At 41.0% G+C, this 21,150-nt stretch overlaps 1 protein-coding gene across 1 annotated transcript; it reads left to right on the forward strand.

Annotated features, from left to right (window-relative positions):
- Window positions 1-8,162: 8,162 nt before the first annotated feature.
- On the forward strand, window positions 8,163-9,312 carry phlda2 (pleckstrin homology-like domain, family A, member 2). The gene is made up of 2 exons (XM_026176483.1): window positions 8,163-8,825; window positions 8,972-9,312. Exon 1 carries the CDS (start codon window positions 8,369-8,371, stop codon window positions 8,783-8,785), a length of 417 nt encoding a protein of 138 aa, XP_026032268.1. The 5' UTR covers window positions 8,163-8,368; the 3' UTR covers window positions 8,786-8,825; window positions 8,972-9,312.
- Window positions 9,313-21,150: the final 11,838 nt, after the last annotated feature.

Genomic DNA, 21,150 nt, shown 5'->3' on the forward strand with positions numbered 1-21,150 from the left:
ATTATTCACATGTGGAAAGCATTCAAAACTAGCCCTTTTTTTTTCTTTTTCTTTTTTTTTTGCATGAGTGAACATCCCAGTAGATTAACTGCAAGGTCAAATCATGCAGTGCTCAGAGAAAGTTCAAAAACCTCAACAGCTACATCTCAGACTCTACAGGCCTTTACAGACATATTATAATAGTCAGAAAAATACTGAGCAAGTATGGCTTGCTAGGAAGAATTACCATGAGAAATCTCTACAGCATGACACCCTTCTCAAGTTATTGTACAGATGAGACAATACACAGTGCTACCTTCAGGGAACGCTAAATGTCATATCAACATGCTGTTGGTGGGGTGATGGTTTGGGTTTGTTTTAGAGCCACAGGATCTGAACACCTCTCAGTCGTGACGACCATGAACTCAAGGTGAAGCCATCTGTTTGACGGTTAAAGCTGGGCTTAATCCCATATCGGCAAATCTACAACGGAGTAGCTTGAAAAGCAAAGAATCAACGTGTTGCGGTGGCCCAAGGTCCAGAAGTCAACTGAAATGCTGTGCATGAATAAATCCCCACAAATCGAAATTAACTGAAACAATATAAAGAAGAGTGGTGCAAAATTCCTTGATACTAATGTGACCGACACATCCTAAATTTGACATGCGGCACACAGGTTCCTCGTGACATATTAAAAATGTCCCTGGAGAGCAAAGCACTTTGTCTCCTGCTACTGAAGCTGCTCTGTTGTATGTCCTACCCGGTGTTGCTGTGGAGTGCTTTATGTGCTCTGGTATTTTTTCTCAGGTGAATGCACATGCTGTTAAAAACACATCAGGTGATGATTTGCAAATGATTGACTAAAGCTCTGAGCAGCGCATGCAGTTGCAGTCTCTACATGAGCAAATCAGCTGAGCCTTTTGTCCATCACAAACACCATAGTGACAATGTTAGAGCAGTTTGGTATCCAGGCTGCAGGAATTTTGGTTTCAGTCTGTCCAACCTCAAGAAAGGCAACCACTTAGTGTGGAATTCTGTCTTGCAGATAGAGAAAGCATGCACACTCCTTTGAGAAATCCTTGTGATGCATTGTGGGTGATAATGGCTGAGGACTCTGAAGTTTCTGGAGGAGAATATCAACACAGTGCTGACATGGGTGCTTTCTTATCCTGTCAACTCATCCAACAACACTTACAGCTATGTGTGTTTATGCCTCTCTTCGTCGGGGCATAAAAGCGACAACGTGAGACGGCAGGAAAACATTTTGGATTACACCAAGATGACAAAAAGGTGCTAAAATAAATGCATGAAGGGAATAAGATGTGAATTCAGATCTCTCCATCCTTCAAAGCAGACAAACCACAGACTGAAGTCTCTACTGTAACTTTGGGGATTTTGCTCTCAAGACCTGTGAACAAGACATTATTCATACTGAGACTGCTGCGTGGGGGTTTGAGGATCGCCTCACTGTAACAAGGAGTCCATTTGTTTCTGCATTTTCATGAACTAGACCAGGGAGGTGGAACTCCACACTGGAGTCATGATGGCTGCAGATTTTATTGTTACTTAACAATAAAAAGTAACTTTTGAATCTAAAAATGGTAGCCAAGGTAAATGTAGCTTTTCAAGCTACAGTGAAGGTTCATCAGCTTACTGCCGCTTTGCTGTTTATTGTTTAATCACATATTCATACAGTACATTGATAGGAGGACTGAGAGGATGGTTAACTTCTTAACAGTAAACAAATACAGAGAAATCCTTTTAGAGAGCTCTGAGGGAGGGAGATAGTTGCGCATGTTAGCAGCCGTAGAACAAAGAGGAGCATTCAGATTATTCTGACACCTCCTGCCGTCGTGTCCTCATCATCTAGCTGAAGGGAAAAGGGTGCAGTCTTCTTCCAGTCTGACTCTGAGCTGCAGCTGCACCTAACGTCCCACTCTTGGCCTCAAGGTGGTACTGGCAGCGTTCCTACGTGTACGTGAGCACACATACAAGTGTGCCTGAACAAGGTTGTCTGTGTGGAGTGTTCTGTGTCGTCCTCTCTTATTCGGAAGTGATGTGAGCCAGCCTGAGTTTCAGAGAGAGAGAGTGAAACAAGGGATTAGAAAGGCGCTTTATGCTGGTGGTGCTGGGTTGGTGTTAAAAAATGAATGAGCTGAACTGGAGCCTTGATAAAAGAGCCCATTTCCTCTTAGATCTGATGTTATTGGTGGTGTTGCACACTCTCAGTACAGACAAAGATATAATCAGAGACATCTTTGAAACTCTCATTAACTTTTTGTCCTTGTTACTGGATGACCGTGGATGGTCACCACTTTTTTAGTGGTAAATAGTGACTATTAGGTTGCTAAGCTAACATTGCGACATTATACCTTTTTTGACATTCAATCTTCAATCATGGAAATCACCTTACAAGTTTACACAGTAACCCTGCAACTTCAAATACACCCAGTGTCACAAAACCAGCTTTTCAATGGATAACTTGTGAATTTGGCAGAAAAAAGCTCAATCATCAGCGAGAGAGCTGAGTTATAAAGATAGTGGATATTCAATCTTGTCATTAAGGCCCACGATCAGAAAATGCATTCAGTGTAAAAATGTAAAGTTTAAAACGCAACTACAGGTCATACAATCACAGCTAGAACAGAAGAGGAGCTGCCAAAAACACAAAAGTCCAAAAGTTTACAGAGGTTGAGACAAAGCAATAACATCAAGTAGAGGTTGCAATCAAACACGAGACATCAAGGAATGAATCTATGTGGGTTATCACAAGTAGAGGAGAAAGAAAGAAAGAAAAGACTAAATTTAAGGCAGAAACTTATGGGGCAATAATGTGTGCAAACCAAATCAAGGATCTGGAAATGAGTCAACACAAAACATGCAAAGTGCCAACCGACAACACCTGCAATCCAGAATCAAGGCCTGTCACACACACACTGCACAGAGGACTCATGGGAAACTGTTCAGGCAGGCCATCACTTAAAGGGACGAGAGAGGGGCACACTCTCCTCCCAGAGCAAGACTAAACATGGCTGTGAGTAACACATCACCCTAGGCTTCACAATGCTGCTTTGTGTTTGAGTGTCATATGTGGGCGTCAGGTGACGGAACTGGGGGGGGTTGACAGCTGTTGGCCAAAATACAACCATTTTTCTCTCTTTTTGTTTGTTTTATTTTGGAGTTTATCCCAGCATGTCTGGTACCTGACTGGCATATCTCTGTCATTGTGGGAGGAAGAGCAGAATGGCAGCGTGGGGAGAAGCTCTAATAGAAAAAAGACTCGGCAAGGACACAAACCCAAGCTGTCCACAAAGCAAGACCACACAGAATAAAACAAAGAAGCATCAGATAGAATGGAGAGGAAAAAAATAATGTCAAGGACCAAATTTAATGCAGCTGATTATCAGAAAGCTCTGCACAATCTCTCACATTAAAGGCATAATTACATTTATCTGTGTGTGCTTAAGTTAGATTGCAATCAATGGCCATTATAACCAAGCTAATCTGCTCTGCTTTTATTGCATTATCACATTTTTACTTGGTATGTCTGGGAAAGAAAGCCTCACGCCCAGTTACAGCACAGCAACAGGGCTGCGCTCCTCCGTGGGGATTTGTGAATGGGTCGTCAAATGAATGGCAAGCTAGGTGTGGCGCTTGTAACCTGAATCACGCTCCTTAACTTCCGTGCACGGATAAAACCGTCAATCAGACGTGGGAAACATGAACAGGTATCAGGTTACATAAGGAATGCAGCCATGGTTGATTTAAATGTATGTAAAATTTGTATCCTGCCCCATGCTTGCTTTTGTTTTGGTTTGAACGTTAACGTCTGTGACTGGCTTTTTGCTACAATAAAAACTTCTGCACTGAATGATAATATGGTATGAGTTAGTTCCAGGTAAAATGGAATTTCCTCACTCGTTCATTATCTTCTCATGCTTTTACACAGATTATGTTACACTGTGGCACTTCCTTGAAAAACAAGATCAAATTGTTTCGAAAGAAAAGAAGTCTTAAAACAAACCAAAGTCATGTGTCAGATTTAGCACTAGGCCAGAAACCCAAAAGTTATAAATGTTTAAGTCTGGTTCACATATCCGGCTCCTACCACAGATTAGATTCTAAGTTTATCATATAAACTGCAGTGAAGCTGTGCAGGCTTTGAGTGAATGCTAGACTCCTGCCACAGAGAAGGATTGCATACCTGCATACCTGTCATTCTTCATGGAGTAAAATTGGCAAGAATAAAGTGACTCCTAAGATTGCATCTCATAAAACTTATCCATTCATGAGATGTGCACAAAGGAAATGTGGTTATCCTACGCTGCATTGTTCACGCCAGTTTATCTTGTAATATGTGAGCAGGAAATTTAGTGCAACGTGTTTTGCTTCCTGTTTGAATTTATGAATGGGATGAATCTGATGAATCCTACATTTGCTGGAGTAAAAAGACCAAATAAATTCCATTTATATAGTCTCAACTCATAACAAATGTCATCTTATTTAACGCCGCTATAACAGAAAGGAGTCTCTTGCTGTAATAATAACTCTTTGCCATGACCCTGTCCAGTTCATAAAGAGAGCGTAATGTGTACGAACAGCAGCCACGTCTGTTTTTATTGTTCTCCTCGTGCAACATTGTGTTTGACTGCACGCTGTCCTCATCAACCATTTGTTCTTTTTCCCACGCTGCTGAATGCCAGCATAGCCGTGCACACACACAGAGGGCTTATCAGAACAATGCCTCAAATAGCTCTGGAGTCTCATCATAAGGGCATGTCACCAAGGAGCAGAAGAGGATGATTATGTGTACATCTATGTGTATGTGTATGTATATGTGTGTGTGTGTGTATGTGCGAGCGGCAGGCCAAAGCATTAGCATGTCACAGTATGCAGCTGTTACCTGTGGGCTCTGCTGTACTTGTAAGCAGCCATCCATACTGGTTCCCACTGTTAGGCTGACTATGTATAGTTCCCCGTCCGTTGGAGGTTTTCACAAGCTAGCACACAAATGCAATGCATGAACACTTGTTTACCTTTACCAATGCACAGATATATACAAAAAAATTTAAAAAGGACTTTGTAAGCTACCATTTTCTGTTAACAGGCAATTGCAAAGAAAGAACATGTCCATCAGATAAACACCCAACTGGACCCAACAGATAAAACACTTTGTACATCTTCTCTAAATATGTGTTCTTAGTGTTAATAACTGCTAATAGCACCAATAATTGATGCCTCATTGCTCTTGGAAATTCAGATAGAATAGAATTCAACTTTATTGTCATTGCACATGTCACAGATACAGGGCAACGAAATGCAGTTAAAAGATCAAAGGTTAAAAGATCAAAACATAGCCAAGTTTTTTGGTTTCCATGGCTGATTTATAACAACAAACTGACAGACTCACGTGATTTAATGAAATGCAGACATAAAAAATGCATGCTTAAAAAGATTATTATAATTAATGATATATTAACTTAAATCATTGCATCAATAATCTTCTTGTTTCCAGTGGTCATAACTCAGTTATTCCATCTCTAATTAAAGTTCAACAATAGGGAACACAGCCTGCTGTTAATGGAGATTTCTAACATGTGCTGATTTATTTTCAGTCCAAATCAGTTGCAGCAGGATTCAGTTAGTCTGTCTGTATTTCTTTTTTTCCCCCATTGTGTTGTGACTCACATTAAACTCAGCAGCTTCATGTCTTGACATGACTACCAAACTCTGGGTCTTTCTGGTCCTTCCACCTGCTGTCTTGTCACACCCATGCGCCTGTGGCTACAAGGCTGCATGACACTGAAGCAAACAAGGTTAAAAGATCAATAAACCTAAAGCTCTTTTAATCTTCTTGCCCACATTATGTGACAAAAACCCTCCTCCCTTGTTGTAGCTTTCTCATTATCTGACTTCCTCCCCATATGTCTCTGGGGGATTTGTTTTGTCTTTGCGGAGACAGCAAGAACCGGGTGCACTGATTTGAACCTGAGGTTGTCACAACACACCTGCAAAGATCCGTCACAAACCTCAGTTCCCTCGAGAAATACTTGTACTTTCCCACAATCTTGAAAAACAAGGAACACAGTGTCACGTTTGAGTTTTGCTGGGGCTCGAGCATTGCAGTCGCAGTATGTGGCTTGTTAATTTTGAATGTATTCACTCTTCTCCGCAGTGTGTAATTGTGTGGAGAGTTTATTGCAGGGATACCAAACCCACTTTTTGTGACGAAAACACTGTGTAGTGCTTAAGTATGGTCATGTCTGCTTCCATCCTAGTTCAGGGCTTTAGTTTAGAGTTTAGTTTAGAGCTTTAAAAGCTCTACAATAATGCTGCTGAGCATAATTTATTATACCCCAACCCTGCTGTAAAATAAACAGTCATCCTTACACACACAGGCTGACACAACACACTCATCCACAAACCATCACCCAAACCCCTGGCCCACCTTAGGCAAGCAAACTCTTCCAAAGTAAGCTGCTCTGCAGCTCCCTGAGTCACTGCCTGGGCATGCCTGTGAGTCTCCACCACTTTACTTCATCAAACAAAAAGCCCACATATATGTATGTTTCAGAGACATAAAGCAAAGGCCTGGAAACAAAGGAAGAGGAAAGGAAGTGAAGAGGCGTTGGTGAACCTTTTCACTAAACAGAAGCTGGCTAACTCGGTACACGTGTAGTTTTGTTTTCTTTGAGGTCAGAGGATTAAACTGACCACAACATCCTCATATACTCACGCAGCAATTGTAAAAGACACTGGATGTTGATCTGTTTGAAATTTCTTGCCGTAGTTACATCTTTGGTGTTGTCAGATCTGAATGATCGTGGTGACGTTGATGTGTGAGGCCTTTTTATTTTGGTAGGCTTGTAAATTGTGGCCACACAAAGCATTTTTATGTCCATATGGTCCCCCGACTATTTACTGCACAACGCTAGAGACCCAGTGATGAGGGGTGATGACACATGACATTTTTTATCTTTAGGGGAGATGTTTCCACAATGTCTTTGAGGGGAGACAGATAGAGAAGTCAACACAGAAGAGCCTGAAGTGGGTGCTATAAGCGTCTCTTCAGTTATGCACACACGCACACACAGAGATGAATGAACTGAGGTCAGTGTTGTGTTGGTGTGGCTGAAGCCCCAAGGGGACAGGACAGGCTGCGTGGAACAGTCGATGACATCTGCCTCCTTACCATCTCCTCCTGCTGAGTCACACAGGCTCCAAGGGTTCAGGGATACGTATCCAGTGTCTGCTAATATCTTTGACATGAAGAAACAGGACGGAGTCAATCATGTGACTGGTCGGTTGGTGAAGAAGCACAACTTGGGAGTGGCAGGAGATACGGTGATAGCAGAGCCGACACACCTTAGCAACGTTATCAAATTCCATCAGTCATGCGGTATAGCTTTCATTTTTAGTAACCAGCACCCCAAGATGAAACTATCAAAACCATGAATCACCTCCCAAAGCAGGCCCGAACTAGAGAATGTCTATTTTTAAATTCAAATATAGTTTGCAGTTAGTTTTATGAGCTAATAAAAAAAATTACACACACACACACACCTATATATCAATCAACAGTAAGCCAACAGTCTGTGGGCTAACTCACCAACATTTGATTCTAACTTGTGAGACAGTTTAACTTAACCACCTCACACTGAATTGCTGTTTCTACATTTAAAGACCACAGAATGTTTTCACTGGTGTTGCTCCTGAGGTAAAAATGCTTTATTTTTGTTTTGACATCCACAGACAGGAATAGCAAAGTTTACATGAAACACTACTGAACTGAAGCACATTTAGTCTAAGTATTACTTTTTGAAAAGGATCACCAGAGAGCAGGGCGGCCCAGAACACACGAACCTACTTGGTACAGTTTAGGGTCATAAAGAGGAAAAGGGCTGATTTTTAAATCTTAACAGAGAACTTAACTTCCTCTGAAATTACAGCTGATATTAGAGGTCAGACTTATGGCCCAGAGTCACTCTGTGTGCACATCTGGTAATATAAGACTGAATCACGCGGTGCAGACTGGGCAAATACTTAGACTAATCTCCGCAGTAGGATGTGGATTACTAATTAACGTGTTGCCAGTGTAATTAGGTTCAAGTTAGGACTTCCTCTTTACCCCCACCCCCCGCGCGCCCCTGCATCCACCCACACACAGCCTTGAATTACTCCAGCGGCAACTGTTGATGCATTCTCCAACCATCTGACGTCAAGAGGGAAGGGCTGAGGCCAGAGCGTGCTATAAATGCCCTCTGGTAGCTTGGTTCATTCACAACCACACTCTGGATTACCAAAGTATCTGTAGAGAAGTTCCTTCCACAAGCGGCTTGGACGACCCAGCAGGAAAGCAGAGGGTTCACAAACGTGCCAAACATAAACGATGAAAATGTCAGCGGCAGAGATCTGCCAGGTTCTCAAGGAGGGAGAGCTGGAGAAGAGGAGCGACAACCTACTCCAGTTTTGGAAGAGGAAGACGTGCGTCCTGACCACGGACAGTCTCAACATTTACCCCGACACGCAGAAGCGCTCCAAGGGCAAGGAGCTCAAACTGCAGTCCATCAAGAAAGTAGACTGCGTGGAGCGCACCGGCAAGTTCGTCTATTTCACCATCGTGACCACAGACAATAAAGAGATCGATTTCCGGTGCTCCGGAGAGGAGAACTGCTGGAACGCAGTGATCACCATGGCTCTGATTGATTACCAGAACAGAAAAGCCATCCAGGACTTTAAAACGAGACAGGACAACGAGAGTGCGTCACCGGGACAGCAGGAAAGACGCATGGCGAGAGCGCCCTGAGCCGCCATGGGAACGCCGGCAGTGAACTACTCCTAATATGGTGAGAGACACATTATGAAACATGGCTGCCACAATATATGAATAAAAATATGAGTCATATATGCTAAAAATAAAATCGGCCGCGGTACTAATCAGCAAAAATATTTTTTAAGTTTAAACTAACGGCATGTTTTTAATCCCCCACAGTGCCATTGTGGACCATACAGAAATAATATGAGGACCAAAAGGAAGACGAGGTCATCCGGTCCAGAGATGAAGGATTGTTCGGGATTAAGTTCTCGGAGAAACGGGGAAACTGATCTAAAGCGTCACTTTTACAGACCCCACCACACAGGACTGAACTCACGAACTGTCAAAACTATTTCATGTTTGCTCTCCGGAAAGAAACGACTCCTAAAACCACGATGTTAATTTATTTGTTTCCAGAATATGGTGTTACTGGCAAACTGTTCATGTCATTTAAATTATTTCATTGTGTGTCATGTGTGTATTTATTTGAATAAATATCAGTTTCTTTTTGACATACTTCTACGATCTCATCTGTTTGTTTTTTCTGTCATTTTATCAATGACATTTATTTTTGTCACTTGTCTTTAAAATCCATCAGTCCATTGGTATTTCATTACAAAATTGTGGAGTCAGTTACAGTATATTTGGAACTCAGGCGCACTTTTCACCGGAAACACTTCTGAGTAAATACCAGACATGCAGCCGTAAAAAGGGAGTGGAGGACAGGAAAGTCCCTTTCCTCTTTGCTGGCAGGTGGAATGTGACGCTTTATTGCTGGGCAGGGTTACAGGATTGAGTCATAACCGATAAGCAGGGCTGCACGGGACACTTAAAAGACTAAACTACGTTTGAACATACCTGCTTCTAAGGTGCGGCACGTTCACAGCTCCCAGTGGGAACCCTTGAGATAGAAACATAGAAGATGTAAAGCTCAACAATTTATTCATTTTAAGTGGTGGCTCTTGTGATTGTGTGCTTTAAACAGCTGAACTTTTTAAAATGATACTAAGGCTGATTTGGAACCATATTCTGATAAAATACGCCTCTGCACCATTTTTATCAGATCCCTTTGATCTTTATACCAGGCTATCTTGAAATAATGTGACGCTAGATACACACCTATTTGATTACTGCTATAAAGACATGAGGTACGTCGGTGAGCATTTTTCAAAAACTTCTGTGAGACCTGGAGCTGAATAAAGCTAATAAATCAGTATGTAGCTGTCATATGTGTGCAGATTTTCCTAGTGTATTTCTATGTTCATAGACAGTCTATGAAGAAGGTAGAACAGTTTGAACTGCATCCAGCTGTACAGTAAAAACTGGTCCAGGCTTTTTTTTTTTTTTAAGATATCCAGCTTAGAAACATAAAGTGAATAATGGAAGAAATCTTTTATATCTACAGAACATTTTTGAATAAGGGTCACATAGAATGCAGTATGGTCTACTAAAAAAATAAATGGGAAACCATAGAGAAGTAACATGAAAGAAATAATAGTAAAACAGAAATGAAATGTCAGTATGTACAGGAAGGGGCAGTTGTTTCAGTACTCTGGATAAAACGGAAAGTGTTCACTGTCCTCACTGCACATAAAGATCTCCAGTCGAGAATCTTACAGAGTGGAAGCGTGTTATGAGCACAAATGGTCAGGGGTCGGAGGTGACAGAAAGCTGAATCGCTGGCCAGGAATAATGAAGTGTATCGTGGAGGCACACCCCGCCCTTTACCATCCAGTCCATGTGTGCAGCTTTGAAGTAGGATCATGCTACAATAAACGCATCAAAGGGTTGATCTGTGGAGTATTACACAAGTGGACGGGCAATCTTCTCTAAAAATACTTCTTCACAAATTTACAGCACACACATGTACACACCTTTGGCCCCCGAGCCAAAGGCCACACAGTTTGCTTCTTTTCACCAGTCACTTATTTTAGACAGCACCAACATCCAACTGTGGCCTTTTCTAAACTTTCTGTGTTTAAGTGACTCCTAAAAGTTCACCTAATTCCATTAGCTGATGGCAAACGTCATCATCTGCTCTGCATCTGGCCACAGGGTGTAAAATTATCTTGTTTTCTTCTGGACCCACACCACCAACCGGAGCGACTCACACATTGTGTCTTCTACCCGACCTCGGGCTGTGTAAACATCCTCTGACGCAGCACTGGAACACACTCAGGCCATACTTGTAGCCTTGGCGTCATCCCCTCAGACTTCATCATTATGTGAGAGAAGCACGGCTGCACAACGCTCTGTGCATTGTTATGCTCTCCATGCACACAGAGGATATGAGACACGTGTGCACTAAGCCCTACATCTTCAATTAGTCTTCATTTTTTCTAAACTGAGCTTGACAAAATCGGTGATTCAGAGGCATTTATTATAAACACCAGAAGCAAGATGATGACCATGCGTTGTAAGGTGAAGGAAGAATCACAGAAGAAACACTCTATTTTGTCATAAAGATAAACTTAACAGCACTCCTACACAAACGCCTCTCACATCCTTGCCAGTAATAACCCATTAAGTCTCTGGGAGAAGTAGTGTGTCTCAATATGAGGCCACAGTACCACAGTCTGTGGGAAAGCCAAAGGATTAGCAAACATATAAATGAATGTGAGAGAAGACTTTTCATGGAGCAGTAAAGTTATGCTAAATATCAAACAAATCGATGGGATTTATGTGCTACTTTGTAAAAAGAAAAAGAAAAAGAAAAGAAGAAGTTGTTTTTGTTTTTTTAAATTGTACATTTTAAAGGTTGATTCTAAAACTTGAATTGGAGAAATTTTACACTAGTATAAATAAGCTCTCCAGAGAATGGTGCGGTGTGCTGAAAGGATAATTGGAGGTGAGCTTCCCTCCCTCCAGGAAGCGGTGCCTGAGGAAAGTGGGGAGGATCATCAAAGACTCCAGTCACCCCAGCCATAAACTGTTCAGACTACTTCCATCAGGCAGGAGGTTCTGCAGTATCCGGTCCCGAACCAGCAGACTGAGAGACAACTTTTTCCATCAGGCCATCAGACTGCTGAACACTTCATAGACACCTCAGCTTCACTACTGGAACTTCAATATTATTCACTCCATACTGTACATAAATGCCACTTGTTTTGCACAATGTCCAACTGCCGACCTCTGTGTATTTTATTTTTATTCCATTTTATATATATTTATATATATAAACACACACACGTATATATACATATTTAGTATACATATTCAGTAATGCGCATACATTCTTATATTTGTACGTATATTTATTCTTATCATTCTCACATTCCTATTCTTATATTTTGCTTTGTTCTTATGTTATTGTATTTTGCACACCTTTGTTGCTTGTGAAGCTCGCACACAAGAATTTCACTCGCATGTACTGTACCAGCGTACCTGCACATGTGATGTGACAATAAAACTGATTTGATTTGAATAAATAACTTTGAAAATTTATTTTTTCTTCAGATGGGTTTGGTTTGGTGTTTTTTTTTTTATAATTATATTTCTAGATCCTATGGTGTTGTTCACATGCTGGGTCTTCCTAACAGCACATTTCAGCATCAGTTCAATTCATTTTTATTTACACAGCTCCAATTCACATTCAACAGTCACTTCAAGGTGCTTTATATTGTAGGGTAAAGAACAATCAGATGACCCCATTTGAACAAACACTGAGTGTGACAGTGAGAAGGAAAATCTCTCTTTTAAGAGGACGAAACTTCAGACAGAACCAGGCTCAGGGAAGGGTAACCATCTGCTGTGATTGGTTGGGGAAAGAAAAGAGCAAGTTCATCCTGAGTTTTAAACACTATACAATGTAAGTGATTACATAGTAAAAGGATCGACTAGCAAGAAATCAAATTTTCTTTGTCTTTACTGGAATATTAAAGGGTTTATATGTGTTGGATTGACAGTTTAGAGGCTAAATATAGACAAGCTGTGATTCAGGCTGTAACAATGATTCTAATTTTACATCAAATATTACCTCATATGGGCTTAGAGCTCACCAAAAGCTTGATGTGACATGTTGATCACTCCACTTTACATCATCAACAGTACAGGTTTGCTCAGGTGTGCGTCATGACTCACTATAGCATGACAAAGAATTGGGCTCACTCCACTTCCCGTAAACTGATATAGTATTGTAGAAACCTCTGTCTTTGTTCCACCTTAAGTTGTTGTGCTATTTGCCCACTCGCTCTTCACGTCACAGGCTAATCTGAAGCCAGTAGGACACAACACTAGTGCTTCACATAAATAAAAACTTCCCAAACCCAAACAGAAGAGGATGTTAGGCAAGGCCATGGGAGAAGGTTTGATTACTAACAACCTCCAAGATTTGTGTCACGCTAATAGTGCCTAGTAATTTTGAACCATAGTGAATTAACTAAAGTTCTGATGAGCCTGAATTATTATAACTATCAGAAAAAGCTGGCAGCAGTGTATGAGATCTTCCGCTTAGTTAATTCACAGGAATGGGATTAACTCAGAGAAATGCTATTGACAGGCTCGTTTTACTGGAAGGAACCTCTTTAGGAATTTGTCTTTGTGATGCATAACTCAGGTGAGAAAATACCTGAGCACATACTTCAGTAAATGGAGACAGACCCACACGCCCTCAGGGCACATCTCAGGCATTGTGAAGCCATTTTTTGTTTCTCATTCCTTCATCACACTAAAGGTCATCTGATTCCCAGATTTGGTCTGGTGGGTAAAATGGACAACTATCCTCCCGGGTCTTATCCATAAAGCCTAATTGTGTGCAACTATGGTGACCATGTTTGTTTTTAAGTGGGTATCCATTACTGTCTGCTGAGTCACAGGAAAAGAACTCCCCAGAGTTGCATTTTCAGCTCTATCTGCCCACCCTGTGACTGTGATTGTGATAAAAGATAAGGGTAATTACAATAACACTGAGTAAGAACACCAAACCCAAGATAAATAGAAATTGAGTTTTCACTGGAACAACTTTTGAAACCCGCAATCGGGATTCATTGGAGTCAGTAACACCAAAACAGTAGGAGGGAGCAAGGTACTTATCTGTGAGACATCTCATTGACGCAACCTAGTAGTGTTCTACATCCAGACCAAATCCGCTATCAAACATATTTATTTTTTAAAGAGTCTGAAACCACAAGCTTCCTCAACATTGTCAACATATGTGGGATTAAGGGTGATATTATCCTACAATCAGCAAATGTCTCCCGCCGTAGGCCTGTTTTTCAGAGAGAATCTTATGAATTCGGCACCTCTTATATCCATGACATGCACGTGTGTTGGATATACAAGACTACACACACATGCTGTATATATACAGACAAAGTGTTGGCAGGGCCTGCGCGGGTGAAGGGTGGGATCATGTTGCTTAAGACCCAGCTGTCCGGAGGAGAAGCTTCAAGCAGAGAGAGGAGACATTGTTAGGAATGTCTACAAGGCAGTGAGTGGGTGGAAAGCTGAGGATGACAGAGCTCCGACTGCTTTTTGTTTCTTGAGGAAGAAGGAAACAGAAAGATTAGTAACAGTGTAGACGTTAAACTTTAAAATTAGACAAAGAGCAGTTTCAGTTTTGACTTAAACCTGAAAACAGAAACGGTCTCTAATTTTGACTTTTTTAAACTTTCGGGACTAAAAAATATTGATCAGGCTGCTGTGACAACAATGTTAACGTCACATGTCCTGGTATTGTCTTTTTCAATAAACCAAGCACTACAAAGGCTAATTTTCTTTAATAATAAATTCCTAACATACTAAAGATTAGCACACGTGTATTTGTGGGAAGGTGAGGTTCAAGAAGTAGAGAGGGTTATCTTCTAATCATAGGTTTGGTGGTTTAATTCCCAGTGCCTTCACTTTGCATTCCTAAGTGTCTTTGGGCAAGATAATGAACCCCAAATTGCTCTTGATGAATCCATCAAAGTGTGACTGTATGTGGTAGCAAGAAATTGCTTAAAAGCATAGAATATATTTTTGAGTTTATATATATGTGAATGAAGCTTGTTGGATGTAACACTGTGAGTGCTCAGTTAGCCTCCTGAGACCCAGCCTAAGCATTTGTGTCCTCTGTAGTCGACACAAAAATCACGAAAAAAGTTAAACTGAAAAAAATCCTTTTATCCTCAGATCTTAAGAGATTAGATCAGGAAAGCAATACATGAGGACTAGACTATCATTTACCAAACAAGTTCATCTAATGAATGTGGAGCCATTCAAACCAAATGGTACTTAGGTGAGGTTCACCCAAGCAGGTTAGAAGCACTGTGCATAAAGACATTTTTTGGTTTATCTCGTCCATCCATCCATTCGCTTCCGCTTATTCTTTTCAGGGTCGCAGGGGGTGCTGGAGCAGGGCTAACACATAGACACAGACAACCATTCGGACTCACATTCACACCTATGAATAATTTAGAGTTTCCAATTAACCTATCCCCACTAAGTGCATGTCTTTGGACTGTGGGAGGAAGCCGGAGTACCCGGAGAGAACCCACGCAAACACTGGGAGAACATGTAAACTCCACACAGAAAGATGGTGAAATTGAACTTAGGATCTTCTTCGTGAGGCGACAGTGCTAACCGCCGTATCACCGTGCTTTGTGGTTTATCTCATGAATATTTAAATATTTTACAGGATAAGTGAAAACCTTGAACAGCTGAGGGGGCACAAAAGAAAAAGTCACAGGTTAACCAAATCTTAATTGCCCCTTGGGGATAAATAAAGTCTCGCTGATTCTGTTTCTGATTCTGACATACAGTAGGATATAATCTCTGGGAACCAAAATTTAGGGAAATCTCTCTAATAACTGCTTAATCCACACCACAAATCATGAAAAATAGATTCAATTACAATTTAATTCAACTTTATTTAAATAGCACCATTTCACAAAAGACACTTTATACTGTAGACTTACAATATTGAAAATTTCATTTAAAATAATTACATTAAAAACAAACAGCAGCCACAACAATTAGAAGACCCCCTACGAGCAAGCACTACAATACAAATACAAGTGCAATTCACTTGTATTTTTATTTTTATTCCTATTTATTCTATTTATCCACTCTGTATATTTTATTTATATTTGTCTCTGTATTTATATATGTGTGTGTGTGTGTGTGTGTGTGTGTGTGTGTGTGTGTGTGTGTGTGTGTGTGTGTATATATATATATATATATATATATATATATATATAATATTCTGTAACTCTGTAACTTCTGTCGGTGCTGTGCTTTTTTGGAAATCGAATTTCCCAGAGGAACCCACCCGAGGGATTAATAAAGTTCTATCTTATCTTATCTTATCTTATCTTATCTTATCTTATCTTATCTTATCTTACAGGCTACAGTGGGAAGGTAAAACTCTCTTTTAACAGAAAGAAACCTCCAGCAGAGCCAGACTTAGGGAGGGGCACCCAGAGTTTAGTAGTTTCTAAAGATAAAATACAGTAGTGGTACATGGAAACAAGGAAAGTGACGTGAGTGAAAAAGAAATGCTTAGTACATCATGGGGCAGCATAACAAAGGGATGGTTCATGTCACCTGATCAAAGTCTGATAGGCCCACCAGGTCTTCAATCCAATCTGAGGCCTAAAACTTTTATTACTGTGAAGGAATTCACACAGTCATTATTAGTTCAAGTGAACTTCAAGGTAGCCACACCTTGGATTATACCCTGTCAGAGACCATAAACTCATTATGAAACTGCTTACTGAGTCACTGCATCAAGTGACAGGCGATTCATTTTCTCAGAGACTTCTATACAATAAGACTTTTTAATGGGCAGCCCTTTAGAAAGTCTCCATGGGTCATTTCCACACTGGCTTCATTTTTCAGATCCAGAAAGTACATTCATCTTTCATCCACAGTCTCTGACTTGGAGTAAAGTGCTGCACTCATGTCAATCCTGCCACCTCCTGATCCACAAAACTGGAGTAACTCAGTACACAGCAACAGAAACAACCCTTTTTTTTACTACTCAGATATTTCCCATCATATTCATCCAAAATTTTAAGCAAAAAAAAAAAAAAAAGCTTCTGAAATATCAGTTTCCCTCCATTTCTTTTAGTATGTGGCGGCTGAAATCTCATAGACGTTTTATCCACCTTTTCACAAAACGAACAGCATTATCTGGCTGGCTGGAAACTTCTGTCTATTTAATTTAAATGATATGTGTTTCAGAGCCGTGGAGCTGAGCAGCTGGGCTGCAGGTCTGGAGCTGCTCTCTACAATCAGAGTCTGATCACAGACTATCGCGGGTCCTGAGGGGAGGTTTAGTTACCAGCACCTGTCTGTGTGGGTGTGTGAAGAGATGGCCAAGGAAGGAACACAGAAAACATGTTCTCATTGGGTTTAGTGTAAGACATTATTACAATGTCTGGAGAAAAGCGTGGAGATTTTCTGTTTGTCTGATAAAAGCTTTTTTTCTCAACTCTTCCCACGCTTTACACCGATCATCTATAAAACAAACTTTATAACAGCAGCGCAGATAAAGAAAGGAGATGCAAAGTCAGAAGGCGAAAGAATGGCAGTGAAACTACAAGGGCAAGGTGCAGGTGACACAGGGTCGTGTGATTCTTTTCAAGTGTCACTAAATGCCATCACTCACATGTTTCTGCAAGTTGCATCTGACTGTCAGTGCAACAAATAAGCCAGCAACGTGAAACTGAAGCTGAAACGAATGGCTTCAATAACCTGTAATGATGACCCCAGGCCCAGAGACGAGGAAATTAGTTTACGGCAGAAATTACACAAGAGGAAAGCAAGTGAGAATGAAAGAAAGATAAATGAACACATAAAGGGAGGGAGGGAAAAATTCCAGCACTGATAATATCTCACGTAGCAGCAGAAGAGTTTGCTTAGAGGGGCGAAAAATTCCCCCGTGCCACACCAAAGCTAACAACATGCCAGGAACAATATATTGGGCTGGTAACGCATCAGGATAATGCACCCTTCTCATAATCATCTAAATGATTTTCAATCAATCTTTCACCCTGTCTTTCTGAAGAAATCAAACAACACCTATAGTGTAGACAGATAAGCTTTCCAGGTAATTTAGTATCATATTAGAGGATCTAACATATATGCAACATCTTCTTTTATCTCTAGCCTACTATATTAGTATAATTTTTGTAATTTGTGATTTGACCATCATTTGAAATGTTGAGAAAAAAGGTTCCATTTTGATATTTTTAGTATATGCAGCTGTGAAACAGAAAAAAGGCTATTTTGCTCCGAAAATGCCTTTCTCAGTGTGATGGGATGACAAGATGCAGGCGTGGGAAGCTGGAAAGTCCCACAGTAAGAGCACAGGTTTTCACACAATGCATTCCTGGGGTCCCAGATCCTCCGTATTGTTTCGCTGCATGGCTCCCGCTCCCTGATCACTTCAACAGTATGGTATAGACACAGCAGCAAATTATTCCATTAATCATAGCTGAATACAACAGATGTGCATTGCTGAAAGACACTGATATGCGGGTTCATTTCCATGCAGATATACCTTTACCCTATGAATGGCTGAATTAGATGAGAAGAAGAAATTCAAACCAAGTTAATGGAAAGACACAATATTTTACAAGCTTACTCGTGTTCCTTTTATTTCGTTTCTTCCTATTAGAGGAAACCCAAGCAGCAACCTCAAGGGCTGACAAATGAAGCCATTGGGTATGTTAAAGCTTGAACTTCCTGGATTGACTAATTCGAGTCACTGAACTAGACCTCTCAACCATGTCTGTGTCTTTGAGATCATTTTCAATTGAATTATCTGACAAATGATATGTGGCACATCCTGTTTTTGTCAGTGAATGATACATCAACCTATTATCTGACATGTTTAAAAATACTTGCAAACAAATCTAGCAGACAACAGCAATCGCGTAGTTTTGCAAACAAGTCTTGTTCTTAATCTTCTTGCAGTTCTGTTTTTGGTGTTTATCAAGCACAGAGGGAAACATACTGCTTTTTCTCTTTGCCAACTTTATCTGTTTATTTAATACTGGAAAGTTAGTGTTTAATAAATGTACCAGCAATATGTAATGCCTGTTGAGGTCATTAAACATATTGCTGAGCAGTAAGAATGAACCAAAAAAAAAAAGAAAGAAAGAGAAGCCATAAAACCAAAACAATTAGCAGCGCATTAATTCTGTTGTGAGCTCTTACGTATTACTCAAAGTCATTTGATTCTGTTGAAGCTTTTATTGGAAGTTTGATTTTCTTGTCTAGTCTTAGTGTTATCAGTTAATTTCTGTACGTATGACAATGTTAGTATACAGTCAAGTGCCACTTCATTATGTATACCTTACTAGAACCAGTTTGGATCCCTTTTGCCTTCAGAACTGCACAGTCTTTCATAGCACAGATTAAAAAAGGTGCGGGAAACATTCCTCAGTAATTTTGGTCCACATTAACACATTGCAGGATGGATTCATGCTTTTATGTAGTTTTGTATCCCTTTAGACCTACTATCTATTCAATTCAATAAAACTTTATTTACATAGCGCCATACCACAACAACAGTCGCCTCAATTTATATTTTAAGGTAGACCCTACAATAATACAGAGAAAAACCCAACAATCATATGACCCCCTATGAGCAAGCACTTTGGTGACAGTGGGAAGGAAAAACTCCCTTTTAACAGGAAGAAACTTCCGGCAGAACCAGGCTCAGGGAGGGGCGGGGCCATCTGCTGTGACTGGTGGGGGTGAGAAAAGGTAGACAGGAGTCTATATAGGAGTCCACTCATGGTGTGGAGGAGAGACAGAGATTAATGCCAAATATGATTCAGTGCAGAGAGGTCTATTAACACATAGTGAGTGAGAAAGGTGACTGAAGAAGAAATACTCAATGCATCATGGGAATCCCCCAGCAGCCTACACCTGTTGCAGCATAACTAAGGGAGGATTCAGGGTCACCTGGTCCAGCCCTAACTATATGCTTTAGCAAAAAGGAAAGTTTTAAGCCTAATCTTGAAAGTAGAGATAGTGTCTGTCTCCCAAATCCAAACTGGAAGCTGGTTCCACAGAAGAGGGGCCTGAAAACTGAAGGCTCTGCCTCCCATTTTACTTTTAAATACTCTAGGAACAACAAGTAAGCCTGCAGAGTGAGAGCGAAGTGCTCTAATAGGGTGATATGGTACTACAAGGTCATTAAGATAAGATGGGGGCTAATTATTAAAGACCTTGAGGAGCAGGATTTTGAATGCAATTCTGGATTTAACAGGGAGCCAATAAAGAGAAGCCAATATAGGAGAAATCTGCTCTCTCTTTCTAGTCCCTGTCAGTACTCTTGCTGTAGCATTTTGGACTAACTGAAGGCTTTTCAGGGAGGTTTTAAGACATCCTGATAATAATGAATGACAGTAGTCGAGCCTGGAAGTAATAAATGCATAAACTAGTTTTTCAGCGTCACTCTGAGACAGGATATTTCTAATTTTAGAGATATTGGGCAAGTGGAAGAAAGCAGTCCTACATATTTGTTTAATATGTGCATTGAAGGACATGTCCTGGTCAGAAATTACTCCAAGGTGTCATGGCCCGGGTGAGTGCGGGGTTTTTCCACTCCGCTGGGCTCCACCTTCAGGCAGAGACGCCAATCAGCTTCCACACCTGGTTCCAATCAAGTCACCAGCATATAAGACCAGCACTCATAACAGACCTCTGCCAGACCTTCTGCTAACTCACGACCCACCTGCTAGGTGGGTCGTTTCCCAAGCTAAACTACTCGCATCTCTGCCTGAACGCTGGTTCTGTCATCTGGTTGCTTCCTTTTCATCATAAGACTCCACCTGCCTGCCTCCCTGCCAAGTCCCTTGCTCCAAGTATATTCTGGACCCTCTCTGGACACTCCTCACCCGGAACCCCTTGGACACCCCCTCCTCGTATGACACTTTAACCTGCAACGCGTAAGCCCTAACCACCACAGTCTAATCTTTTGGCTATGATTCACTAGACTGCCACTGACTGCTTGTCTCCTCTCATTATAGTGACTGCGTACCTCCATCCAAGCCGCTGCCCCTTTTTCCATTCCCAGGATCCGTCCATGAAATCTAGCACCTAGTCATAGCACTCAGTCAGAGTTTCATGTTCATAGTTCTCAGTTCATAGCTTCCACAGTTCATAGCATTCTCCGTTCATAGCATTCATAGTTTCCTGCTTTGTAAGTTAACTAGGCACTGTAAATAAAGCACTGTGTTCACGCCCATTTTGCCTCCCTCTGTGTCTGTATTTGAGTCCACACCCACAGCCTGGCCCTCTCGGCCGTAACACAAGGTTCCTCACAGAGCTACTGGAGGCCAAGGTAATGCTGGTTAGATACCATATTTCTACAATTTTCAGGGTTGAGTAGAATAACCTTAGTTTTATCTGTATTTAGA

The sequence above is a fragment of the Astatotilapia calliptera genome, chromosome 7 (genome assembly GCF_900246225.1).
Source record: "Astatotilapia calliptera chromosome 7, fAstCal1.2, whole genome shotgun sequence".
Taxonomy (NCBI): domain Eukaryota; kingdom Metazoa; phylum Chordata; class Actinopteri; order Cichliformes; family Cichlidae; genus Astatotilapia; species Astatotilapia calliptera.